This window comes from Sipha flava, unplaced genomic scaffold, assembly GCF_003268045.1.
Source record: "Sipha flava isolate LNK unplaced genomic scaffold, YSA_version1 179_pilon_pilon, whole genome shotgun sequence".
NCBI classification, from domain to species: Eukaryota; Metazoa; Arthropoda; class Insecta; order Hemiptera; family Aphididae; genus Sipha; species Sipha flava.
In genome coordinates this window covers 1,120,995-1,146,265 of record NW_020272149.1, presented here as the reverse complement: position 1 = coordinate 1,146,265, position 25,271 = coordinate 1,120,995, and the positions used below count along the sequence as shown (strand labels likewise).

Here is a 25,271-nt window from a genome sequence, read left to right as displayed (position 1 = left end):
CCCGGTAGCAACGAACCGTATATATTATGGCTAATCCGGCGCGAATAAGTCAATGGAAGAAAGGTGTTTGTCGCGTTTAGAAAATTTGACTGTTTTTGCGGTGATACAGACGCATCGATAGGACAATCGAGAACCTTCTAGATTATTCCCGAATTGTACCCGACGATTTCATTAGATTTTTTTCTCGAGCATAGGACAATGGGGTCAGAATATTTTTAATTATTACAGTAACAGCGATATTATTTTTCGTTGGTTCTTCTCATGTTCAATTTGCAAAAAAAAAAAAAATAATAATGAACACAAAGTAGGTAAGAAAACAAATGATACTCCAAACACGAAAAACCATTTACAATTGGAGAACGATAACATTACAATGTATTCTCATCAAATGTTGTTTAAAGATATTATGGAAAATTCTATGAACGACTTTGTACCTTTTTCGAATGTCAACAAAAATTGTACAAGAGACGAATTGCAATTCACAAGAAGCTTAAATAACCATTTTAGGCAATGAAATATTGTTTGTGTAATTATATATTAATTGTATTTTGTGTCCCATCCCGCGTATTTAGATAATAATAGTTTGGAATAAGTATTATAATCACCCTGCGTCCCATCGTGCGTAAGTGTGCAACGGTGTGCATACGCACACGGAAATACAGAGATGAATTCGTTTATTTAAAATGAATTTTTATAAATATTAAAATCACATCTGTGGATAAATTAAGTCAAAATATTACACACGTACTTCTTAAACCACAACTAGGGGGATACGCGTCATTACACATAATCATTTTATGCAAAAATGAAATAAAAAATAATAATCAAAATAACAGTAGGCCACATCCTCGATCTCTACGTCATTAATCATGGGCCGAATGGGGGACAGCACAAACACTTTGCGTTAATAGACTATAGACGTAAGGTATATAAGGGATCCGGAAACAAGCGCAAATCAGACAAGTTCTAGCTAAGCACACTGAGTACCTCCACACTAGACTTAGACTCTCCACAGTTTATTAAATTATTAGGACTTAGAAAATTTCACATTAGTTATTAAATAATTTGTACTTAGAATAATTTTAAACTATTCAAATAAATTACTTTTACACCACAATTAGTAGTAATTATTTAACAACATCTACCTACACACAAACGTTGAACAGACTGAGCGATACTGATTTACAGTCAATCGGTTGGCACGCAATATTTGTAATAATTTCAAAGTATAATTAAAGAAATAATAATCTTAAAAATAAAAAACATAATATAAACATTGTGAATATAAAATAACCACTCAAAATATATGTTAAATTAATTACATGTATAAGTATATAATAATAAAGTTAAGTATACAACAGTCTTAATATGTTGTGAAAATTGTGCATTTATCAAATATAATACATTTATTGTTTTATAAATTGAATTTAATAATAAATATTAATTATGGCAGTAAGAAAATAAACAATACGTTCACAAAGTTGTTTTTATTTAAATGATTATAATTATTTATTAAAAAATTATATTATGTTACCTAATTTTTTATTTTTATACTTTTTCTGTTGCCATTAAGTTATTTTATTTTTTTCGATTTTGAATAAGCTGTCTCTCAAACTAGTCTTTAGATTTAATTCTTTATCTGAAAAGTCTTGTTCCTAATTGCTCTAATGATTAATTATATCCACATTTTCGATAAACTACCACTCTCAAGGTCATCCACACGGTCTACTTCAATTTAAGTATCTTAAAGTAAATGTTAAATTTGCTTGACTTCCATATGATTTGACCTAAAATAAAGTATAAATAATATTGGTTGTAAGTCGTACCAAAATTGGAAGAACAACATGCACAAATAATAAAAAAAAAACAAAAAACATTATTACAAAAAAAAAAAAAAAACAATTATGTGCAGGCACAAGTCATAGAAGTGAAACTTCCTCGAAAACAGTCGTGGTGATATCAAAATATTAATGTACAATCTACAGTTACTGTCTTAGAGGTTTCATTTGTATTATTTGTCTTTGCAGAGAATCATTTAGTAATCAAAATGAGAAGATCTATAAAGGGAGGGAAACAGGACCGGATTTAGACTTTCAGATGCCCTGGATAAATCGATTTTTCGAGACCCTAACAGTAAGAAATTAACATTATCCATGTAGTAAAGAAAAAATTAAAAATGTACATACTTGCCCGTTAAAATTATCTGCCTATACTTTTTTATTTCAAGTTTAAAATACCACTGTTCATGTTTCACAAATCACAAATTTTTGTATGTATAATAATATCACAGTTTAATTAAATGTAATATACAGTAAATACTAAATAGTAAGTAATAGTAAGTCATAAAAAAATAAATACATTTTTATAAATATAGTAATTTTAGAAGTAATAAGTCTGACTTAAAAAAAAATAGATATACATTTGATTTTTTTAATGTCATGCGTATGCGTGTGTATAGGTATAAAATAAAGGTATGTAACGTAGGCCACGCGCTGACGGCAGCCTACGTTACTATCAGTGTCTGCGTTTGCTATCTCCTAATACTAACTAATGACGCGCATACGCGTGTATTAGTATAAAACGTGACGAATTTTCGTTGCATTCCTGTGTGTCGCGACCTTGAAAATTTTTTCCCAGCACGCGTATAGAAGTTTCACTTCAAAAATTATTAAATATATCTATGTATATTTCATGTATGGTGCATTATATGTCGATAATATAAAAAAATACTTACGTTTTGTTATTTTAACTACACAAAAAAAAATGTATAATATTTTTAATTAGATGGTAGACGGAACGGCACGTGTTGTGCGTTGAGACAACATGAAAAGTCCTTCGTCGATTGTCGACTGTTAAGTAAACCGAGACACTTAAAAAGTAGTCTAAGGTCTAAGACGTAGAGAATAACATTTTCATACCCGTGACCACCAATAAGATAACAATTAAATATAACTAAAAAAAAAAAGTACTAAAATATTGCATTTATACAAAAGCACACCCGCTCGAAAGTTAATATGGTAAATTTTTGACTAGTTACATCTTAGCACGATTTGTGATTAGGGGATTTCCATAATATTACTACTACTTCAGCATGTTAATCTAAGAGTTTATGATTTTAACCATGTACGTGCATAGGGTCATTGATTTTTATTCAGAGGAGCATACCTGTACAACTATTAAAATGATAGTTGATAAATTGCTCATACATGTTTAAGTTGACTGATTTATACCATTTCATACAATTTTTTCCCAGGTATACGCAGGACAATGTGGTCAGAATATTTTTGGATCACTACAGTAATAGTGATATTATTTTTCGTTGGCTCTTCTCATGCTCAATTTTCAAAAAACAATAATGAACCCAATGCAGGTAAGAAAACAAATGATACTCAAAACATGGAAAACAATTTACAATTGAAAAACGATAACATCACAATGTATTCCCATCGAATGTTGTTTGGAAATATTATGGCAAATAGTATGAACGACTTTGTACCTTTTTCGAATGTCAACAAAAATTGTACTAGAGACGGACTACAATTCATGAGAAGCTTAAATAACCAAACTCAATGGGCTATAAAAAGTAAGTAAAGAACAATATTTAGTTAATCATTCGGTTTTCACAGACATTGTAGGCCATGAAATATTGTGTGTGTAATGATATATTAATTAAATTTTGAAATAATTTCAAAGCACAATTAAAGAAATAATAATCATAAAAATTCAAAAACATAATATAAACATTATGAACATAAAATAACCACTTAAATTAATCACAATATACGAATATTAGTGTGTTTACAGAATTTTAGTTTACAAGAGAACAAAATAATAGTATAAAAATAATAAATATTTGAATTATTTTAAAATTGCTAATTTTTCAATGATGTCAATGTAATTGTAAATATTTTTAGTTTCATCTGTAATAATTTTCACATTGTTATATCATGATACTTCATAATCAAATATCATCATAAGCATATAATTATTAAACTCAATTACATAAATGGGGTGATCAATACATTTCTGCCAAGTATCGTCTTCGTTAAAACGAAAAAGATTCAATTTTTGTTTCCGCCAAATCTTTTTCAACCTATATTATTATCAATAATTATTTATTATTATTTATTTATTATGAGAACTCTTTTTAATAAGCCATTTAATATTGGAAATACAATTGATTTCATGAATAGTAATTCCTACCTATTATAAATAAATATAAATCAATATAATCTATATCACTTTACACTTTTAAAAATTTTAATTTCAAATAAAACATTTGAAATTTCAAAACAACGTATGCATTCAAATTAAAAGTTATGACTTAAAAATTCAAAGAATTATAAGATGTAATAAAAAAAAAAAAACAATTAATTAATACAACAACAATAGACGAACACAAAAATAAAACAATTTCAAAAATTGTATTTTTAAAATAAAGGTACACAATCATTATTCGAAGTAATAAAAAGTGTATAGAATTGTTAGAAATATTGGACTATATAAATGTATAATAGGTATATAAAGGTAAAGAATATATTTATTAAATCATAATAAGTAAATCAAAAAGAGCTAATTACGATAATAAAGCATTTATAGGTAAGTAAAAGTGTGTATAATACATTTGCATACCTATATAGGATGTTTGATTATCTTAATTAATACTTTCGATTTAATATTTAAGATTTTATAAATGTATTCCTTACAGTTTTATGGAATGAGGTATGCGCTGTGGAGTTAATAGAACACTGTGCGTAATTCGAGTGTAAAATCAAAGTTCCTCTGTTCAACAAAATTCCTTAATATTTATTTAAAAGACCGTACGTGAATTATGAATAATGATGAGTTTCGTTTCTGATTATATAGATTATTTGTGTTTTAAAAAATACATATTTTGTAAACAGTTAACTAATCATTAATATTTAAGTTTTTGCTTTATTGTTTTGAACAATAATAAGTTAATTGTTCTTTAAGCCCTACACCACCACTCATCGAATTATTTTGTTCGTATATTGTTATCCTATTGTAAATATTTTACTGAATTGTGTCGATTTTACACAATATTATTTCTCACAATGAAAATTTTTCAATAATTATTATAATAATTATTCAATACATCGGTGAAAATAAAATTTGAATATCAAAATAGAAATTTTTCAAATAAAAATGATATTTAACTTAAATAATTAAAAAACAATTTTAAATATGACAATTAAGAATTTATATAAAGTGGATTCCACTTAATGTGGACACGTTAGGAATTAACCTATTTGCCCATAATAAGCGTTTGGCTATATAAATAGAACTTCTTCAAAAACACTAACATTTATAATATCGAAAAGTTTTTATTTTGCTCACGTAAGCAATGAAATTATAAAAAAAAAAAAAGATGTAAAATAATATTAATAGATAAATAAATACATAAAATATTAATGAAAAATATAATTTTAGGACGTATAGTATAAGAGAAAAATGTATTCGGATACACCAACAAAAACGTTTAAGTAGCATTGGAATTCACTGAAATAAAACTGAAATTATTCTCGTCAGGAAAAGAAAGCTACATATTTATCGTCTTTTTTTTTTTGCTCTCAATACCATTCAATTAAATTCACAACAAAACACCATTAAGGTTTAAAAGTTAATGATTTTTATGACTTTTGATAAACACAATCTTATAATTACGAACAAATCCAATTATGTTAATTTTTAACACTTATTCTAATGCAATGATAAAATGAACATTGCTCACAAAAGCCAAATATAAATAAACACATAAACTATATAACCTTGTTAGTATGCATTGGATTTGGGACTATACTGTTTTGACTATATTATTAGTACGCGAATAACCATATTAACCAGAATCTGCATTAGATGGAATCCACTGTATATTTGTAAAAATTAAAACTAGAGTTGTCTTATATATACAGACGCTGTTACAAGTATAATAAAACGTTCTGGGAAACAATTTTTATTTGTGGTTCCGAACCAGTGTTTTGACTCTGCGATTACACCTTTGAACTGCCAATAAAGATATTTGTATTGGTATATTTCATATAAAACGTGGTTACATTTGAACACTTTTACTTAACACGTTTACATTTAAAGTTACATTTGTGTATGTTTACGTGTATAAAACTGCCAACACAACATCTTTCTATTTTAAATCTCATTTATATTTTTCTTTATTAATCAATACTGACGGACCCTTTATTAGATCACCGAAGAATCATCTAAATATTAAATTGTTCCTCAAATTAAATTAGTATAAAGTAAACAAGTAAACAACTTGTAGAGTCCGTTCGATGGCATTATCTTACGCGACAGTATTGCAAAGCCGCATGATGACATGATGATAATGCGATACGGTGACCGATTGAAAAGACAAATTGTCGTTTGCACAGGACGGCGAAGTTTTAGTGGTGCGCAGTAATCTCCGTAAGCATTCGCGTCGCGCACCGTCGATTTGTTCGCGGGCAGGTTTTTCGGGCGAATTTTCGTCGGTTTGTTAGCGCAAAACCAAATCGATACGAAAAAATGCGCTTTTTCGTAGTGATCCATAACTCGTTGTGAATCTCTCCACGACAACTGGAAACGTGATCACACAGCAAATATTACGCGTAGTCTTACCCGTCGGCGGTAAACATCTTAAAAAATAGATACTTTCTGGCTCCGGGTTCGCCCCGCGTTCGGACGGAAGTGATTATTCGATGTTTTCACCGACAGTGTTGTAATCAACGAATATTCTGCAGTGTACGACTCCTCCTCCAAATACCCAGGAGGCGCGCCGACAGCATCTGAGTTAATTGAGCTGGGCCACTTCGACCGGTGTATGAGCGTGTCGTCCGAACGGTTCGGGATCCGTGGCGCTTACGCAGTGGCGGTCATGCGCTTTCGGTTTACCGACGAAGACGACGTGGGACGGCGGCCAACAGGCCCGCCGGAGGTGGAAACAAAACCGCAAACATCGGTAATGGCATTTGAGGGAGGCACACATGGTCTTGTTGTTAAAATCGATCGTCCCGTGGACGTAAGCAGTAACTTGATTGAAACACGTTGACGACCAGTGGCGTGGCGATATGGGTAATCGAAAGGCGGCCGCCTTTCAGTATTTTGAGGGACGGGTGGGTTGCGACAGAATATGTTTGCTTCTGAAAATGTTTAAGTTCGTCTTGCCACTGTTCGCGACCAGTGTCAACGGCGCACCCCCCCCCCCCTGTCGTTTTTCATCGTTGGAAACCGATTACCGTCGAGTCGACAAGGGCGATCGCAGTGACATGCGGTTACCGGTCGCCGAGCTTAACAACAGGACGCTGCGTGTCGGTATACTGTACGAAAGGCGTAGGTTAAAAAACAGCCGCGTAACGATTTCCCTTCGACGATCATTTTCAGAACGATTCGCCGTCTCCTCGGTCCACCGGGCCGGAATCCCTGTCGTGGGCGCTATGCGTCCCGGACTCGTGTACGAGCGAAGACATCAAGTATTCCGTGGACCGAGTGCTGGTGCCCGCTTTCCGGGCTTTCAACGTGGTCATCGACGTGGCCATACCCTCGACCATGTACACGTCAAAAGACTTGGAGCTGCCGAACACCGAGGGAAGCCTGTGGATCTGGTGAGTACCACGAAACGGTGATCGTTGTCTGTTGTCGGGTTACGTTGGAAACTATAATCTTAAAAGTGTAACGGGAGCCATAGAACAGCAATACGATTTCGGTTTTGAAACATACGTGGTACGCGACTAATTGATTTATTAAAACGGAAAAGTTTCCAACGTAACTCGCAACAGTTAAGTGTAGAATTTTGACAGGGAATTGGATGAGATAGAGACTGGAAATCAATGTTTTCCATAGTTTAATAGTTCATACAGGCAATGATGATATTTTTACGCTGAGGCAATAAAATTTAATTTTGAAAATATAATATACTATGGTCTATGAGCAGTGATAAAATTAAAAATTTTTTTCATTAGTTATAGCTAATCCGTTAATGACGTGTTCAAATTTTTTTTATGAAAATTGGTGTTGACATGCAAACATTTTCTCAAAGATAATCTAACTATCGATTTAGTTATTTTTTAGTTATCTAAATGGAACCGAATCATAATATTATTATTATTAAAATGTATTTTATTGAACACATGGAAGTCAGATGATTTTTGTCACACATCTATAAGTTCGATCTAGGACGAATGGACGTAACCGTTTAGACGGGGGGACAAATGAACGTCAAAAAAAATATATATAAATCAGTAAATAAAATAAATAAGTTATTTATATTTATTATAATATGTAAATTTTAATGTCAAAAATATTCATTCAAAAAAACTTCACCATCGCGATTTGAATTAATTAATGACATCTTACATGTACACTTTAATGAAATTTGTACACGATTAACATGGTTATAGATGTGTATTGTCGTGTCTCGTATATCACCGTGTTTCGATAAAGTGTGATAATTATAACAAAATGTAAAAATCAATAAGTTATATATATTGATATAAAAAGTACCTATTGCCAAAACTATAAAATTCGATAAAATTTGATATTATGATACGATATCATTTGTTATATTATGAATATAAAATATCAATGATTTTATAATTTATAAATATATATATATATATTTGACGTTAATTTGTCCCCACGTCCAAACAGCTATGTCCCCATTTATCCTTATTCGCTATAAGCTAAACCTAATTATGTTCTAACCAATTAATGTTTATAGAATTTATATAATACATAAGTTATGAATACATAGATTTTAACATTATATGTTTAAAAAAAACTGCATTTATCATGAATGGCACAAAATGTGGACTAACCAGAGCACAAAGTTAAACCAAATTAAAAACAACATACAAACATGGCACAACCCAGGATTAAAAAGAAAAGAAGAAACCATACTAAATCGTTTACGAATAGGGCATACATTTATCACATACAAGCATCTCATGGAGAAAAATGATCCTCCTATATGTGAAATGTGTAGAGTAGTCTACACAGTCAAACACATTATCACTGAGTGTCAAAAATACGAAGACACGAGAAAAAAACACCAAATATCACAACAAATCGGAGAAGCACTCGGACCCGACACTCAATCAATCACCAAAATCCTACAATTTATTAAAGAAATTCAGCTATATAACCTAATTTAAGCCCTATTATAAGTCAACCATACAATAGTAAAATAGTTTAAGTTAATGCCAAACTAATGGCCATAGAAGCCGATGTTTTTAGATCAATAAAAAAAAAAAAAAACTGCATTTACAAGTGCACATAATATAATAACTATGATATGTCATTATGATATTGTATCTGTTCGGTTGCGTTCAATAATTTTATAAATAGTTATAACAATAATAATAATATAAATTTTATTATACTAAAATATTATTGTATTATCAAAATAATTGTAGCGGCATACTTATCACGGGATTCGTATTGATGGTTATCGGCACACTATATGATGTATGCTCATACCGTTCAAAAGCCAAAAACCCGACTTTTTGGAGTGAGTACCTATCTATAGTCCGTACATCGGTCGGGTACGGATTCATTCAAAATAATCGATTCAGACGCATTTAAATTATTCGGTTTTTCAGGTGAATGTCTCTACTCGTATTCGATGGTGTCGAACACAAAGAATTTAATGGGTGACATAAAAAATCGTGAGTTCGCTGTCACCAACGGTCTCAAAACGCTTGGAATAATATCCGTAATCGTGGGACACAGGGTAGCTCTGGACCTGGGATTGCCGACACATAGCACGGAGTACTCGGAACACGTACGGAAAATATAATACTGTAAATTGTTGAAAAACGGTTCGAATTTTTATTTCCTTTCTTTCGCAGATTTTAACTGACTTTTGGCTGTCGATCCTCAAGTCTCCGGTCACTGTTGAGATATTCTTTATCGTAAGTGGATTTTTCACGTTCATCATTATCAATGATCGACTGAACAGTGGAAAATCGTTAAACTTCGTGTACCTATTGACTTTCCGATTGATCAGGTAAATTCAATGGATCAGTAGTTTATTAAGCTTTTAGCAATCAAGTACTAACTACCTACATATTAACAAACAAAACAAAAAAAGCAAACGCACTCACTATATATATGAAAACTTTGATCATTAACCATTAGCATTTTATAGTATGTTTTGAGTCATTGAGTTAAGTACAATTCATTACCTTGCACTACATAGTTATAACTTGTTAGAACACAAAACGTATTTGTTTGACAAGGAACAAGGAGTATGGATGAATAAACATTAACACCAATTTTCCATATTTTAGATTTGACATAAACATTTTTTTCATATCAATACCGAACTGACCATAATCATAGTGTTTGCGCCACTAACGCAACATATTATTCTTATAACTATTAATCTCACGGTCATCGGTCTATTTCGGTTCACCACCGATACTCTACCCACACGTACTCGCGAACACATATCATTGCTTATACTTTTAATTATTATCGATTATGGTTTGCCGTTTATATGTGTGTGAGTTATATAATTGTAAAAGGCCCGGTGCTATTATTTTTGTTGTCGCCTGTGTCGTACGAACTGTCGTTGGGTTCACATCGACCGTTTTTGAATTATATTTTTGTGCAGCCACCATAGGCACATATTTCTTTGTTTTAATTTTGCCGTTATAGGCCGAATTAGTATTATATTTTTTACTATAACATTTTATTATTTTTGTTTATACAATTGCCATAGCCGTCATAGGCGAAATTATTATTATTGTTATTTTATTGAGCGAAAATCGCCAGTTTTTATTATTTTGTTTTAATTGTTTTGTAGGCGCAAATCACCGATTTTTATTATTTTATATATTATTATAGTAGTTAGGTACGTAGTTACAGCTGGCTAGTCCGTGCTCCATCAATTAGTGAGTTTTTTTTTATTTATTTATATTTATTGTTATTTATTTATATCTGTTGCTGTGAATTATTTAATTATTTATTTGTCTTTTTTATTATTATTGTTTTAAAAATAAATTAAACAGCAACAGAGTTACCAATAACTTTATACAATTATTTAGTTACCTCTCGTTTTCTAATAATTTATAGAAACACACACAACACAAAACACACACACACACACACACATACACACACACACACACACACACACACACACACACACACACACACACACACACACACACACACACACACACACACACACACACACACACACACACCACCTCACCACGTAGCTCGTCAGATTTGTGTGGCGAACCCAACCGTTCTGACGAAGCTACATACAATTATACACACATACACACTATAGTCGGTCGGTAGTGAAATCACATTTAGTTCACGCATTTACAAACAGGTGACCGGTGTGCGCGTAATATTATTTTACGCTATCGGCCTCAACACATAGATAACAATAAATTTATTCGATGAAGCCTACACATATTTGGGGAAAGATCTTCGTTAATAAGATCAATTGTATTATGCGTTTATGTGATAAAAAGTATACCTATGAAGTATAAGTGTTCAATTGGATACAAAACAAAATTCAACTATAAATCGTTTACTAAATTAGTTAATTAAATTTTTTTAAAGAAATATTTGCGCATATATATACAGACGCAGATACATGTACAGTTTAGTTCATATTTTCTAATTTCTAATTTTTTTTTATTATTTTCATAAAAAATAAATAAACAATGTAAAATATACGATTATTTTATTTCTGACGTAAAATGTATTAAATTGTATTTATAAATAATTTAATTAAAATTTAAAAAATATTGAACAACAATATAGTCATATATTTTCCACTGTTCAATATAAATGTAGAGAAAAGGCGCTGCGTGGAACTCAATAGAAATATGACCATTCTCGCGTATGCAGATGACATCATCATATTAATCATCATACAATACTCAATCAGAGGTTATACACACAATGGAAAAACTAATCAAAGCCAGAAATTAAATTGGATTAATCGTTAATGATGCCATAACAATATACAATATTTTGTCAAGATTTCTGGAAGACGTATCTCGTATTAAAGTTGATAATTTTATGTTTGAACAAGTAGAAGATGTCAAGTATTTAGGAGTGAATATCAATCATAGACATAATATGTACAGTGAAGTGAGGCAGAGATAACCACAGACAACCGTGCATATTTTACAATGAATAAGACACTTAGATCTAAAATGTTACCCTGGAAAACGAAAGAAACACTGTACACTTTCTATAGAAGAATAATATCATTTATGCTTGCGAAACTTGGTCAATAACTAAGAGTGACAAAAATCAGTATTTATATTTTGAAAGAAAGATACTAAGAAACAAACTCAAGCACTTTGCAGTACGAAAGAAGAAAAAATACAGAATTAAAAAAATTATATAATAAACCAAGCATAAAATATATGTCATTTGTCAAAAGGCTCGAATAGGCTGGCCACATGTGGCGAGTAGATGAAAAAAATATTAAAAACGTGGTATTAAAAACCTTACCCGGAATATGGCCACGTGAAAGACGCGGCAGCCGTGGATAGACAGGGTAGCGAAGAATATTAAAGCGATTGATGAATCCAAGAATTTGTAAAATTCAGAAGGTGGGGAAGGCTGGAAAAATTTAGTTGAAGCAGCTAAGAGCCTAAAAGCTTTGTAAATAAAAAAAAAAAAAATTTCATTATAAAACGTAAAGATTATAATTTATTTTAAATTATATCTGAAACACACTAAATAATTTACTATTTTTATTTCATTAAACTATTTAATTTTTAAACTTCATACCTGCAAGATTCATTTAACGAAATTAAAATTGCGAAATAGAATTAGAAAAATTGATTATTTAAATTATTTCTAAAAGTTGTTGAGAACATAAAATCTATGAAATTAGTATCAATGTTTTAAATTTTACGCAAATTAAAAATTCTTCATTCAGTTATATTTATATTTAGAATAAAAAAATAGTACCCAATATTCTAGTACATAAACTAGATTTAGATTTCGATGTGTATTATAGTATAGATATTTAATACCCATAATTAATGTTTTTGAATTCATGCATTTTGATTTAGTTCATTTATCAGTGATTGTCTCTTACCATGAACATAGAAATTCTCATACTTAATCCTTTACTCAGATTTAAAATGTTAGAGTATTACATCCGTCATCCATCAAAATAACACCTTTAAACTAAAATTAAAATTACCTTTCTTGTACTCGTATACTGTTAAATAGTTTGTATTTTGATCAAATTACTTTGCCATCCATCATCATTAAACTCTATCAATTAAAATATTATAAATATATATACACATATTTTTAACTTATGATTTATCTTTAAAATAAACAATTCAAAATTAACAATAAACTAAAATCGTAACTCATCAAAATGTATTCTTTAAAATAAATAAAGTATTAAGAATTACATTACCTCAGTTAAGGCGTATTCAGTGTTTTTTTTTAATTTTACTGTGGTGTTTATTAATTATGTGAATAACGGAAGTTTTATTTTAAAAATCGTAACCGAATAATAGTAATAATAATAATATAATTAATATATTTAATGGAAAAATAATTCAGTGTATGTTTTTAATTGTATTTTAGGATTCTTCCGACGTACACGACAATCATTTTAATATTTGCATTTATTTTGCCATATACGGGTGATGGTCCATTATGGAAACTCATTATTTATCCTGAAGCTGAGTTCTGTCGAAAAAACTGGTGGACCAACCTATTGTTTTTAAACAATTACGTGAATTCACAGGAAATGGTAATTTATTTGATTCCATTTTCATGCACAAATTGATCCCTGAACTGTTATAATAATTTATATTGTTATACTAATAATTCATATTCTTAAAGACCTATACCAATACTAACAAGAATGAACTTGCTGACAAAATGAATAAAACGTTTGCAGATTTAGATTCTAAAAATGTCGCCAATTTTTTACCAATAATTAAAGTATAAAATATTTAAAAAACAAAAACTACATTAAAATTAACATTGAAGCCCCTACATTCCGCTAGATATTATAATAAGAACCTAAATCTGTAAGATGTATGTTAAAAATAAATTTGAGATGATCGATATTCACTGACTTATTAAGTTGGCCTGTAACAATTTCTCAAGAAAGACCAACATTTAATTCCCATGAAATTATTAAATAAAATTAAATATTTATTTTTATTTATGTTAAATCTTGCTAAAATGAATTTTGGTTATTGTAAGCCATTTTATCTGATCTCTAGAGTATCATTAAAAACATTATCTAGTTTCTGCTATTGAATTTAATTTTAAAATACAAAGTAATTTAGCACACTCTATAAGCATTATCGCATTTTTTATTAAAACTATATACCACGATTTAAATAAAAAACCGTTAAAAGTTGTCTATAAAATCATTAACAAAGCATAAAAATTATTGAACTCCTTAAGAGTTAATAAAGGATTTTACGTCATATTTCAATTCTTTTTTATTAGATTTTTTTATCTCCATTAAATAAAATGATATCCGTAATGTCATAATTTTACATTTACATAACAAAATATTTTTCTACATTATCAATTAAATAAAAAAAATAAACTACGTTATTTTGGAAATTAATGTATATATTTATATTAGTTTTTAAGTAACCCAAAAAATTGTGAACATTTTATAAATATCTCAGAAATAATAAGGATTGATCCATTACTGTTTTGTAAAAGAAAAAACTTGTTGAGAAATGAAGTTGTCATGAACGAAATATATTTAATAACTATATATTATTTTAATATTTTGCTAGCCAAAAAGTTTTATTCTAGAAAATAAGAAATGTCTTTTGAACGTATTTTTATTTATTTATTTATTTTTTTTTTTTTTATTATACCATTCGGTATAACCTTTAATTTATTAAATGAAAAATAATAAATGAAAAGTACCATAAATACTAAGAAATAATAATAGTGAATCGCAAAAAGATTTTTTCTCACCAAGGACAAATTATTTATTTTTATGATCACATTATCCATATTATTATTTCAAAGAATAACTACAAAACTAGACCATGTTAATGACATAACTGTTATAATCGCAAACAAGTTTTTTTTTTTCTAATTTTAATGCAATCATATCATATTACTCTTGAACAATCAGTGTATTGTAAATCGCGATATATTTGTACGTCCATATTTTATTCATATTAATTCGGTATTTTAATCAATGTCCGTTACTGATATTTCATTTCATAGGTAAGTTCCTATTACGTTTTGAATTGACGTTATCAATTAATTGTAATGACTAGTCGATCGGTTAGCGTTAAAACCGGTTACGACGGTTTGGATTCGTTCTCTAAGCCCCGTAGGCGAAAAAAGCTCTTCCGACTATCACGACTCATGACTAGACTCAGCCCGTACCATGTGTTATAAGCTGAAAATTATTGAAATGTGACTGATAAGCCACGGATTGTGGTTTTCGGTACTATCCTGCTAACATATGTGACACATGGTTGGTTCCGAACCACTTTTTACCGACCTTGCTACTACCATAAACGGCGACGACCTCAATTAATCATGTTCCGTGACGGACAGTCGAGGTGACGCCGAAATTCGCTACTGTAATTTAGAGATTTATCATTGTTGTTGTATCATTTTTACTTCAATTTTTTGTGTTAATGGCTAAACGTGAACATTTTACGTACACGGTTGACTGTCTATCATATAAACCGCATTTCGTATTCATATCGTATTGCAATTTTTGCAGTATTTCATAAATGGATCTTCATAGTTATATATTTTATAATATGTGTATTCTATGTATACGTTATGGAAACAGATTAATATTAAACTAAAAACATAATTTAATTTTTTTCGATAAGCTCTATGGTACATACTAAATATCTAAAATAATTAAATATTTAACACATAAGACATAAAATATTATTTTTTCATGGAATGATTGAAATAGAATGAAAATGAAAATATAATTTAAAAAGCATCAAATTAAAACAACTATAAATCCTTAAGCTTAATTTTAAATAAAAAGGTTATTAAACGGGTTTTATAAAAACAATCAGTGAAAAAAAATATATTATTATTATTATTTTGATTTTTTAGTTAAAAAACTTTATCGATTGGATCAGACAGTATCAGTCAGTATTAGTATCAAGACACACTTGCGTCAGATACTTTTTAAAAGTATTTCAAATATTATATGATGAAAATATTTCTTAAGTATTTGTAGTATTTCGTAAAAAGTATTCCTAATATATTTAGAATATATATGTATACTTTTTTTTTTTTTTTTTGGAGATTTTAAAATAATAATTCAAATTTTAAAAATTATTTATTTTTTAAATTCGATATTTATGAATAAATAAAATATTATTAAATATTAATTAAAAATTATATAAATTCAAATTGTAATATTTGTAATAATGTGATTAATTTAAGTATTAAATTTTGTAATTAGGTAATTTTTTTTATTAAATAATTATGAAGAATAATACTCAAAGTTATTATTGACTTTTAATAATATACTTGTACTATACAGATATAATACTAATGCTCGTACATTTATTAGTATTTGTGTACTTTTATACTAGTAGTAAACGAAAGAACTGACCGTCATATAACATTAATATGCATTAATTTGTGTTTCTATCAAAATTACATTTTTTATTCTAAATATATATCTGACGAAAAAAACAATACAATACATACGATATACAAAATATAAAAAAATAAGTTATCACATAGTTAATTAAGACTAAATCGGTCAGTTCTGTTGTATTTTATATAAATAAGTACATAAAAAAATTAAAAATTAATAATTAATTATTTAAGAATTTATAAATCTTTAACATCAATATATTTCAAAATGTGTAACAATCATCATATCACTTTTTTTTTTTTTTAAATAGCCCTATCAATGCTAAATATGCTTCGAATAGCAGCAATGCTAGGGTGTAGTGTGTTAAATTTTAAAAACACTTGTTTTACTGTCAATGTTTCAAAATATATATTAAGATATTTTTTGAGACTTTTTGATAAAAAAAAATGTTTAGCTCTAAAAAAAGATTCACTTTCGATTGTTTTTAGAACAGTTTAAAAATGTGATTGAAGGTTAAGACAGTATTGAGATTACTATATTTAGAATACTAGTAAAAATTATTAAAAACACAATATTAAATACTCTAAAAAAAAATTATTCTGAATACAGTGTCAAAATACTATATTCGGAATACTTCCAAGTTTGGTATTTAAGTACTGCATTGGAGTATTTACGTTTTAATTTTAGTAATCATGTCCTACTCTATCTCGTTTATCTTGTCTGACTGGAGTAATTCTCGGGATTATGCGCCATTCAAATTTTTTCCTGGGTCTATGAATTCAAAATACACGCATCGTAATAAAACAATATTGCATTGGATAAATTTTATAATGATTATAATAGTAATAGGACTAATTATTTTTTCGAAAAACTATACGATAATAACAATAACAATAGTATCATTAACACTTGACTTATAAGCAATAAAAATAAACAGCACGAACACAATTAAGTTGTATAACTGCACCAAAAAATACTTCGTACCCAGAATAATTGTCAACAATTTAAAACAACATCAAAACCTAAAATATTTGATTTTTGCACGTTTGTAATATTCGTAAATAACTCGCACAAGCTCTGAATACAAAGCTACATTCAACTTGCATTATTTTGTATAAATTCTTTCAATTTTTTAACTCTAAAACCATAATCTTTAAAACTTTAAACTACACGTTAAAATATTACAAAATGCTTTGCATAGACAAGTGCAGCATTCAACCATATTCCCCATCTGATAATAATAGGTTTTAAGGGTAATCGGTACACCCGGTATTTACTTTTTATATTTATTTATATTTGATGATGCTTTTAGGAAGACTTTATTATAGTCTTTTAGTATTATATTGAATAATAGAACTTTTATATTACGAATTTAGCTGAGCAAAATATATTTTTTATTTAATCATAATGTATATATATATATATATATATATATATACTTTAAATTATAATATTTATCAAATCTAGTATCGTCGTTAAAATAATATGTTTTTTAATTTAAGGATTTGGAAAACAATGTTAAAGTAAGATAAAGTTTGCAATACAATATTGTATCATATTATTATGCTTATCATACGTAAATTAATTTGTCTATGCATATATTGTAATTTATTATTTTTAATTATGATGTTCTATATTTATACTATTAATTTTTTAATTTTAATATTATATCGTCTTTATCGATTTTTTTTTTTTTTAGTGTATGCTTCACTCATGGTACTTAGCATGTGATATGCATTTTTTCATAATTGGAACATTCTTGACTTACATACTTTGGAGATGGAGGAAAGCTGGTTTTGGAATTTTCGGTGTTATGTTTGCTGTATCTGTTTACATACCAGCAAAATATATTTATGACAATCAACAATGGGGTGTCATGCCATATTTCCATAGGTAAATTATATGTCAGATATATTACACTTGTAATTGTTGTGAATCCATGTATTGTATAATATTTATCTGTCTAATATATTATGATAATAAAATAGATATTGTGAAAATTGTTAGTCTTATATGATCATCTGAATAAGTTTACCCTTCATTAGGGCTTGACAACTTCATTAAGACATTAATAATATAATGTTAAAAATTATATAATAACATAAAAACTACTAAGTTGGGTATGACTTTACAATCGAGTGAGTTACAAAAATGTGAATAGCATTTTGATTTTAATAACATTTTATTTCGTAACACTTCTAAAAATATTTTATCTCTTTCCAAATTTTTTTTTTTTTCTGTAAATTTAATTGAATGAAAATCATGTTTCTAATTTTTAAGCTTTAAGTGTAATAACATAAATTAATCAAAAAAATAATGCAGACTTTCGTGATATTTATCAATGTGACAAAATGTATTATTCAAACACTCGTAATTATTTTTTTTTAACAAATCCAATTTTTCATTGATTAATATGCAATTTTTGTGAGAAACTTTGTATTATGTTTTCAAGAATTTTGTTAAACCAAAATTATCGAAAAAAACTAAGATAACATGAAATTTTTAACAATAGCTCAAAAACTGTTTGAAAATCGTAAAATGACCTCATTGAAGTTCAAAGTAAACAATATTTCCTGATCAATCTAATACTCTGATTATTTATCAAATCAGAAAAACTATTATTATAGCATAGTAGGAACTCCTCGGCAATTATCGTTTACTTGTAAATAAGTAAATATACCGAAGAAATATAAGAGAAGGTATGAGTATTTGCAAGTCATTCGGGCAATAAAAATATTGTGAAACAAATTCCAAAATGCTCATCGTGCTTTGAAATAATATTTTATTAACCACCAATCATTGATCTTAACATTTCCTATCAAAAATCTCTAATGATAATCCTTCTGGTTCAAATCGTGTACATAGAAATAAAAAAAAAAAATTGAGGGAAAATACTAATCTGTGAAAAGTGAGAATTGCAAGAAACGTCGATTTCATTTGTGATTAAAGTTTTTTGTATTTTTTTTCCATCTTCTCAGTTAATCGAAAAATTTTTGAAAAATATAAAAATTATCCTCCAATACATCAACTAAAATTTTATTGTATAAGATTCCAATATAGTCCTCGTTTCTCTTAGAATCTAAAAAAACCCATTTAAATATAAACATAATAATACGAGTATTTTAGAATGAAATATTTTAGGCAGATAGTGTCATCAATTTATTTTTACAAAGCTCTCATAATGACTTTAATTTATGTAAATTAAAGCCGAAAGCTTATTAGAAATGTTCATAAACTATGAGTTTGCTACTTTGTAAATGACAAATGATTACTGATACAATCTGCGGTGAAACATACTAATGTAGTTGTTCTTACAGTAATTATCTGCCCATGCTTTCAGAAGTCATTGATAAAACTTTTTTAACCATACCTTTTAAATAATGTCCAATCATCAAATATCGGAACGTAATTATTTAATCAATTGTTTTTCAGTCACATAAAAAATCTCAGGACAACAGAACATTTCCAAAGAGTTTACATAAAAAGTCACCACCGGATTACAACGTATCTTATTGGCATCGCATCCGCGTACGTTTACATGCAAGTGAAAAAATCGAAATTAAAATTCTCAGCGGTAAGAACTAGCTTTTAATTTCCACACATATTTTTATTGCATTGATTTCTGCGTTTGTTTATCTCTGATCTTGTAGTAATAGTAATAATATAATTTCTTTCTCTTTTTTTCTTCCCAGAAAAGTAGGACGATTGGTTTAATATTGTGCATTTTACTACATATCTCATGCTATTTCGTGACCGGCTACTTATACCTTCCGAGATTGAAATACAACCCTTGGAATCACTTACTATACTTTACGTTCCAGAGAATCGTTTACGCATTGACCGTGTCGTACGTGTTGGTTGTCGGCTCACTATCCAACTTTGGTAATTTTTATAAAATTTAATACCGCTCAGTTATCAATCACAGTATTATTTACCGGGAAAATGGGTGACCAATCATTATTATAAGACAAAATATAGATAACTTGTAGACTATTTAGTGCATGCTAAATACGCGAGACTTTTTTAAAACTCACGACCATCAAATTCTACAGATGAACACTTATTCAATTTAACTACATCAGTTATCGGTAAACCCGGAAGTTTTCCTTTGTCGTATAGTGTGCACTAACCGATCGGCTTACAATCATTAAATTATTTTTTTCAAAAAGTTTTTTATAATAGTAATGGTTGAATTTAATGCTTCGGAAGCTTTGTTTAATCCTTTTTTTGTATTAGAAAGTGGAGTTAAATGTTAATGTAATCATTTAGAAAGTAATTTTACATGTGGTCCAAATTATTTTGTATTACTTCAAGATGAAAAAATATTTATATTACCATAGTATTTTAAAACCTTTAAATATGTAGTATATTATATGATAGAGAGTTGAAGATAACTTAACAAACCACAAGATTCCGTTGTTTTTTCTTTTTTACAAAGATTTAACAAAAGTAATAAATCAAGTATATGACATTAAAACGTATTCAGTACGTGATTTATTTTTATTTGAATGTGATGAGTGATTTTGGATTCAAAGACTTGAATTTTGTTCACGATTATGTGTTGCATTTAGTACATTCAATAAACATTCAATAAAATATCAAAACTACTACAAATTTATTAAAACTTAAAAAAACGATTAAATAATCTGATATCTATTCGAAACGATAGTTATCAAATCCGATAATATTTCATAACTTGATGATTCCAAATCGATTATCATATAACATAATAACACTTCATAAGAATATTCGAGGTAAAACAATATAATCACTGACATTTAAATTTTAAAAAAGTGATAGTTTTTACAGTTGTAGTATTTGTACAAATTCTCAAAAAGAAATATTCCATCAAAAGAATATTCTAATCCAATGTATGTATTATATAAATTCGTTTATTTTTTTACATATAGCTAATAACATGTAAACCCTAACTTCAATAACATGAATTACAAGTTATGTCTCTACAAATTTAAGTTAAAATAACTTGAGTTTTTTATTTTTAAAAATATATTACTTTCCTCGTTTAGATTCATGATCACAACACAACCAAAGATAAAACTAACACATACTATTTTAAAACATTTTATTTTGCTAAATGCATAATATTCAACTATATTAATACAATTCAAATTATTCATTTTTGCTCAGTAACTCAAACAGGTATCGATAAATATCATTATTTTTTTATTATTTCTATAATCCTGAAAAATTCAGAAATCATAAAATAATGCAAAAATGTAAATACTTGTAATTTATCCTATACAGTCCATTATTTCCTATTTTATGTACAAGTTATCTTAATAATTTTAAAAATATCAAAATATATTATTATATTCCCACAAAACTCCGCAAGAAAGGCATTTATAAATTGTCCAACCAATATATTCTATAAAACGTAGCTTTGAAACTTTTTTCGTTTGTAATTTAGCTGTCTCAGTGTATTGATTTAAACTGCAACTGGAGAGGAAGATAAAATATACGCATTACATATATCAAATAAAAATATTGAATGTCGTCCCGTTTATAAAATCACTGTATTCCGAAATAAAGAATGTTATAAACTGAAGAATAATAAAAGTTCAATTGTATTTGACTAAACTTAAAGCATTAAATTTGTTCACAAAATTAATAATTCATAAATACAACAACACTAGCTCAAGTTTTTGAAAACGAGGTGTGAATAACATGATAAAAAAAAAACGTTCTTATAGGGTACAGTGCAGATATCAAATTTAATACGTTTTTTCTACATTAATAATTTATACCTATTAGTATTATCCTGAATATTCAAATGAAGTGTTTCACTAACGTTAGAATTTGACAAGCTATTTATTATATACTTATAATTTATAACTCAATTCCGGATTTAATTGAATTGAAAACACAAAAATATAATTTATTAAAATTTTATAGTTTCACCAAAAATTATGCGGAAATCGCATAATTATAATTAATATAATTAAGTATAATAAATTACATGGTAATAGTTCTAAAGAAGTATTAAAAAAATTAGATAAATGTTAATTTTTTAAATAAAATTGATAATTGAATATACTCGTATTTCCAAATTATTAATCATTATTATTAATTACATAAAAATTAAAATATAGTAAAAATAGTATAACCAAAAATTATCTTCTACGTCTACACCCGTTATTGATGCATATTTAAAACTATTCAACTAGGTAGGCGTTATATTCAAATTAACAGCTGCCTTAACTGACATAATATTTGCAGCATCAAATGCATAGGACAAATCATCAAAAAATTACGTTTTATAGTATAGAAATACATTATCTGCTCATCGGTGTGTCATAATAGCGTTTTTAAACATTTAATTCAATTGAGTTAAATATTTTATTCATTGCACAAAAAATTGCAAAATCGTTGACAGTTGTATAAATAAGACTAAAGAGGCAAAATACATGAGGTTTATATCGACTATATGTTATATTTGATCAGATTTAGTTTATTTTAATCGAAAAAAAAAATTACCATATCAAATCTGGTCTTTTTATATAACTATAGATAATATGTAAACTAATAATATTATTATTGTCTACTAATATGGTAACTGCATTTGTTTGATATTAAATTGAATATTATGGAATGTCTCAGCAGCATGAATCAGCAGTGAGATTCCTAGAAAAATATTTAATTCAACAAGAACGAGCTCCGTCGAAACTCATGTGGTAGCCTTTGTACATAATTTACTTGCTTATTATCATGTTTCCCCGAGTGTTTATGTTCCTAAAATCCAAACCGTCTTATCTATCAATACACATCATTATTCGTTTATTAAGGCAGTGTAACGCTTGATTATACTCGATTTCGTTACGTATATAAACCACGCAAAAATAATACATAAACCTATATAATATATGGATACTTCGAATATACTTATATTTTAAAATGTACAGAATTCAATAACTTTTACATTTTTTATTGCTTCTATTCTATAATCATATATTCGTTATTCGAAGAAAATATAAAAATATGCATACTGAAAACAACTCATTCATGAACCGAAATAATTATCTGCATAGGTAGGTACTGTAATATAATTTATTTTATACTATTCACATTATAGTATAGGTACTATGAATAAATTTTCATTACGAAATACATTTAAGGAGCTTATGTATTTATAGTAAAAAAATAAACAAAAAAAAATATATTTTAAATTGTTTAATTAGGTTATTTTAGCAGTTTTATGGAATGCAAAATATTCATTGTCATAGCAAGAATATCATATGTTCTGTACCTGTCACATTTTATTGTTCAATTGCAAAGCATTGGTCAAATTCGTCAACCCCAATATGAAAACTTTTTTAAATTAGTAAATGATTTTGATTTTTAAAAATGAAGAAAGAAAGCATATCCCGGATTAACAAATATTTTTTTTATTTTCTAGTATTGGAAAATCAATGCCGATATTCTAACAGCCTTTTCTTACGCATTGGTTATTAATCTTATTATTGAAGAACCAATCAGAAAAATGATCAAAAAATTAATGAGAATGTTTCTAGCAGGTAATTAAAACATATATTTGCATAACAATATTAATTTCAAATGTCTTCCATGTATTTTTTATTAACATATTATTCAAACAATATTTTCAGCTGAACAAGATGAATTGAATATAGACGGAAGAAATAATATCTCATCTAACTAATAAGTCAGCGCATTAAAATGTAGTTCAAGTATCAAAATCACAAAAAATATAAATACTCATTCAACATTATCCTGTACACATGCATAATCTCCATCGAAACATTTAACAAATCATAATCATAATCACAAATTATAAATCCATATAATAATGATAACAAGCACAGTATACATCCAAATCTTGAAATATAAATGCAAAACGATGTTAATTAAATAAAATATTAAATTTAATTATTATTATCACCAAAAAAAAAACTAAATTTAGGATACTGAATGAGCTTTTATTTAATGAAAGTTGTTGAATTTGTGAAATCAATGTTTGTATAACCATTTAAATGATGATGTGATATAATATTATTAGGTGTAAAAAAACTATATAATATATTACTGTTTAATGTAATGTAAAAATACTATTTACAAATCGGAATAATATTATAATAGTGTGTTGTTTTACTACGTTTTAGGTACTGATGTATATTTTATATTATTTTCGTAAATATGACATTACTCAGTTCAAAAAGTAACTAATTAGTTACACGTCGTTATGGAATCTTGAATTTCCACACTTCACACAGCATACCGATCAATTGGTAATATACAATGTGTTGGGATGATCAGCCAATAATATTAATAATTGAATAACTGATCGATTATGTTTCGTGTGTTTCCTGTCAGTGTTTTATTAAAAAAAAAGCATAACCTTAGAATATAAGCCTGTGAGAATACACTACGTGTTATTCAAATTTATCAATTTATTGAAGCACTTTATTAAAACTGAAATTTAAATTCTACATAGACAAATAAATTAAATTATTTTATGTAAATAAAAAACTTAATCCATAAAACATGCGAATTACTAAATTAAATTGGAATTATTATGTAAGAGCTATGATCATCATTCATCGTTAATTTTTGACCTTTGATTTTAAAATAATTGTTTGATTAAAAACCTATTAAATTGTGTGTTTGGGCCGGGTGCTACAAATATTATGCCGCACTACCGGACACCGAC

At 27.7% G+C, this 25,271-nt stretch overlaps 1 protein-coding gene across 6 annotated transcripts in view; it reads left to right on the top strand.

Annotated features, from left to right (window-relative positions):
* LOC112680680 (nose resistant to fluoxetine protein 6-like) overlaps positions 1-25,052 on the top strand; it is a 34,734-nt gene extending 9,682 nt beyond the window's left edge. For 4 of the 6 annotated variants that reach the window (XM_025550858.1, XM_025550863.1, XM_025550859.1 and 1 more), the window contains exons 2-14: positions 3,254-3,583; positions 6,756-6,973; positions 7,396-7,616; positions 9,426-9,520; positions 9,612-9,793; positions 9,861-10,018; positions 13,600-13,768; positions 18,288-18,481; positions 20,021-20,162; positions 20,281-20,470; positions 23,785-23,927; positions 24,003-24,120; positions 24,211-25,052. In XM_025550858.1, coding sequence (XP_025406643.1) covers positions 3,254-3,583; positions 6,756-6,973; positions 7,396-7,616; positions 9,426-9,520; positions 9,612-9,793; positions 9,861-10,018; positions 13,600-13,768; positions 18,288-18,481; positions 20,021-20,162; positions 20,281-20,470; positions 23,785-23,927; positions 24,003-24,120; positions 24,211-24,263 — 2,213 coding nt within the window. In that variant the 3' untranslated portion in view covers positions 24,264-25,052. Of the gene's footprint in view, positions 1-2,027; positions 2,134-3,253; positions 3,584-6,755; positions 6,974-7,395; positions 7,617-9,425; positions 9,521-9,611; positions 9,794-9,860; positions 10,019-13,599; positions 13,769-18,287; positions 18,482-20,020; positions 20,163-20,280; positions 20,471-23,784; positions 23,928-24,002; positions 24,121-24,210 lie in introns of those variants that run through there. The other 2 variants (XM_025550860.1, XM_025550864.1) reach the window with 2 other exon arrangements.
* Positions 25,053-25,271: the final 219 nt, after the last annotated feature.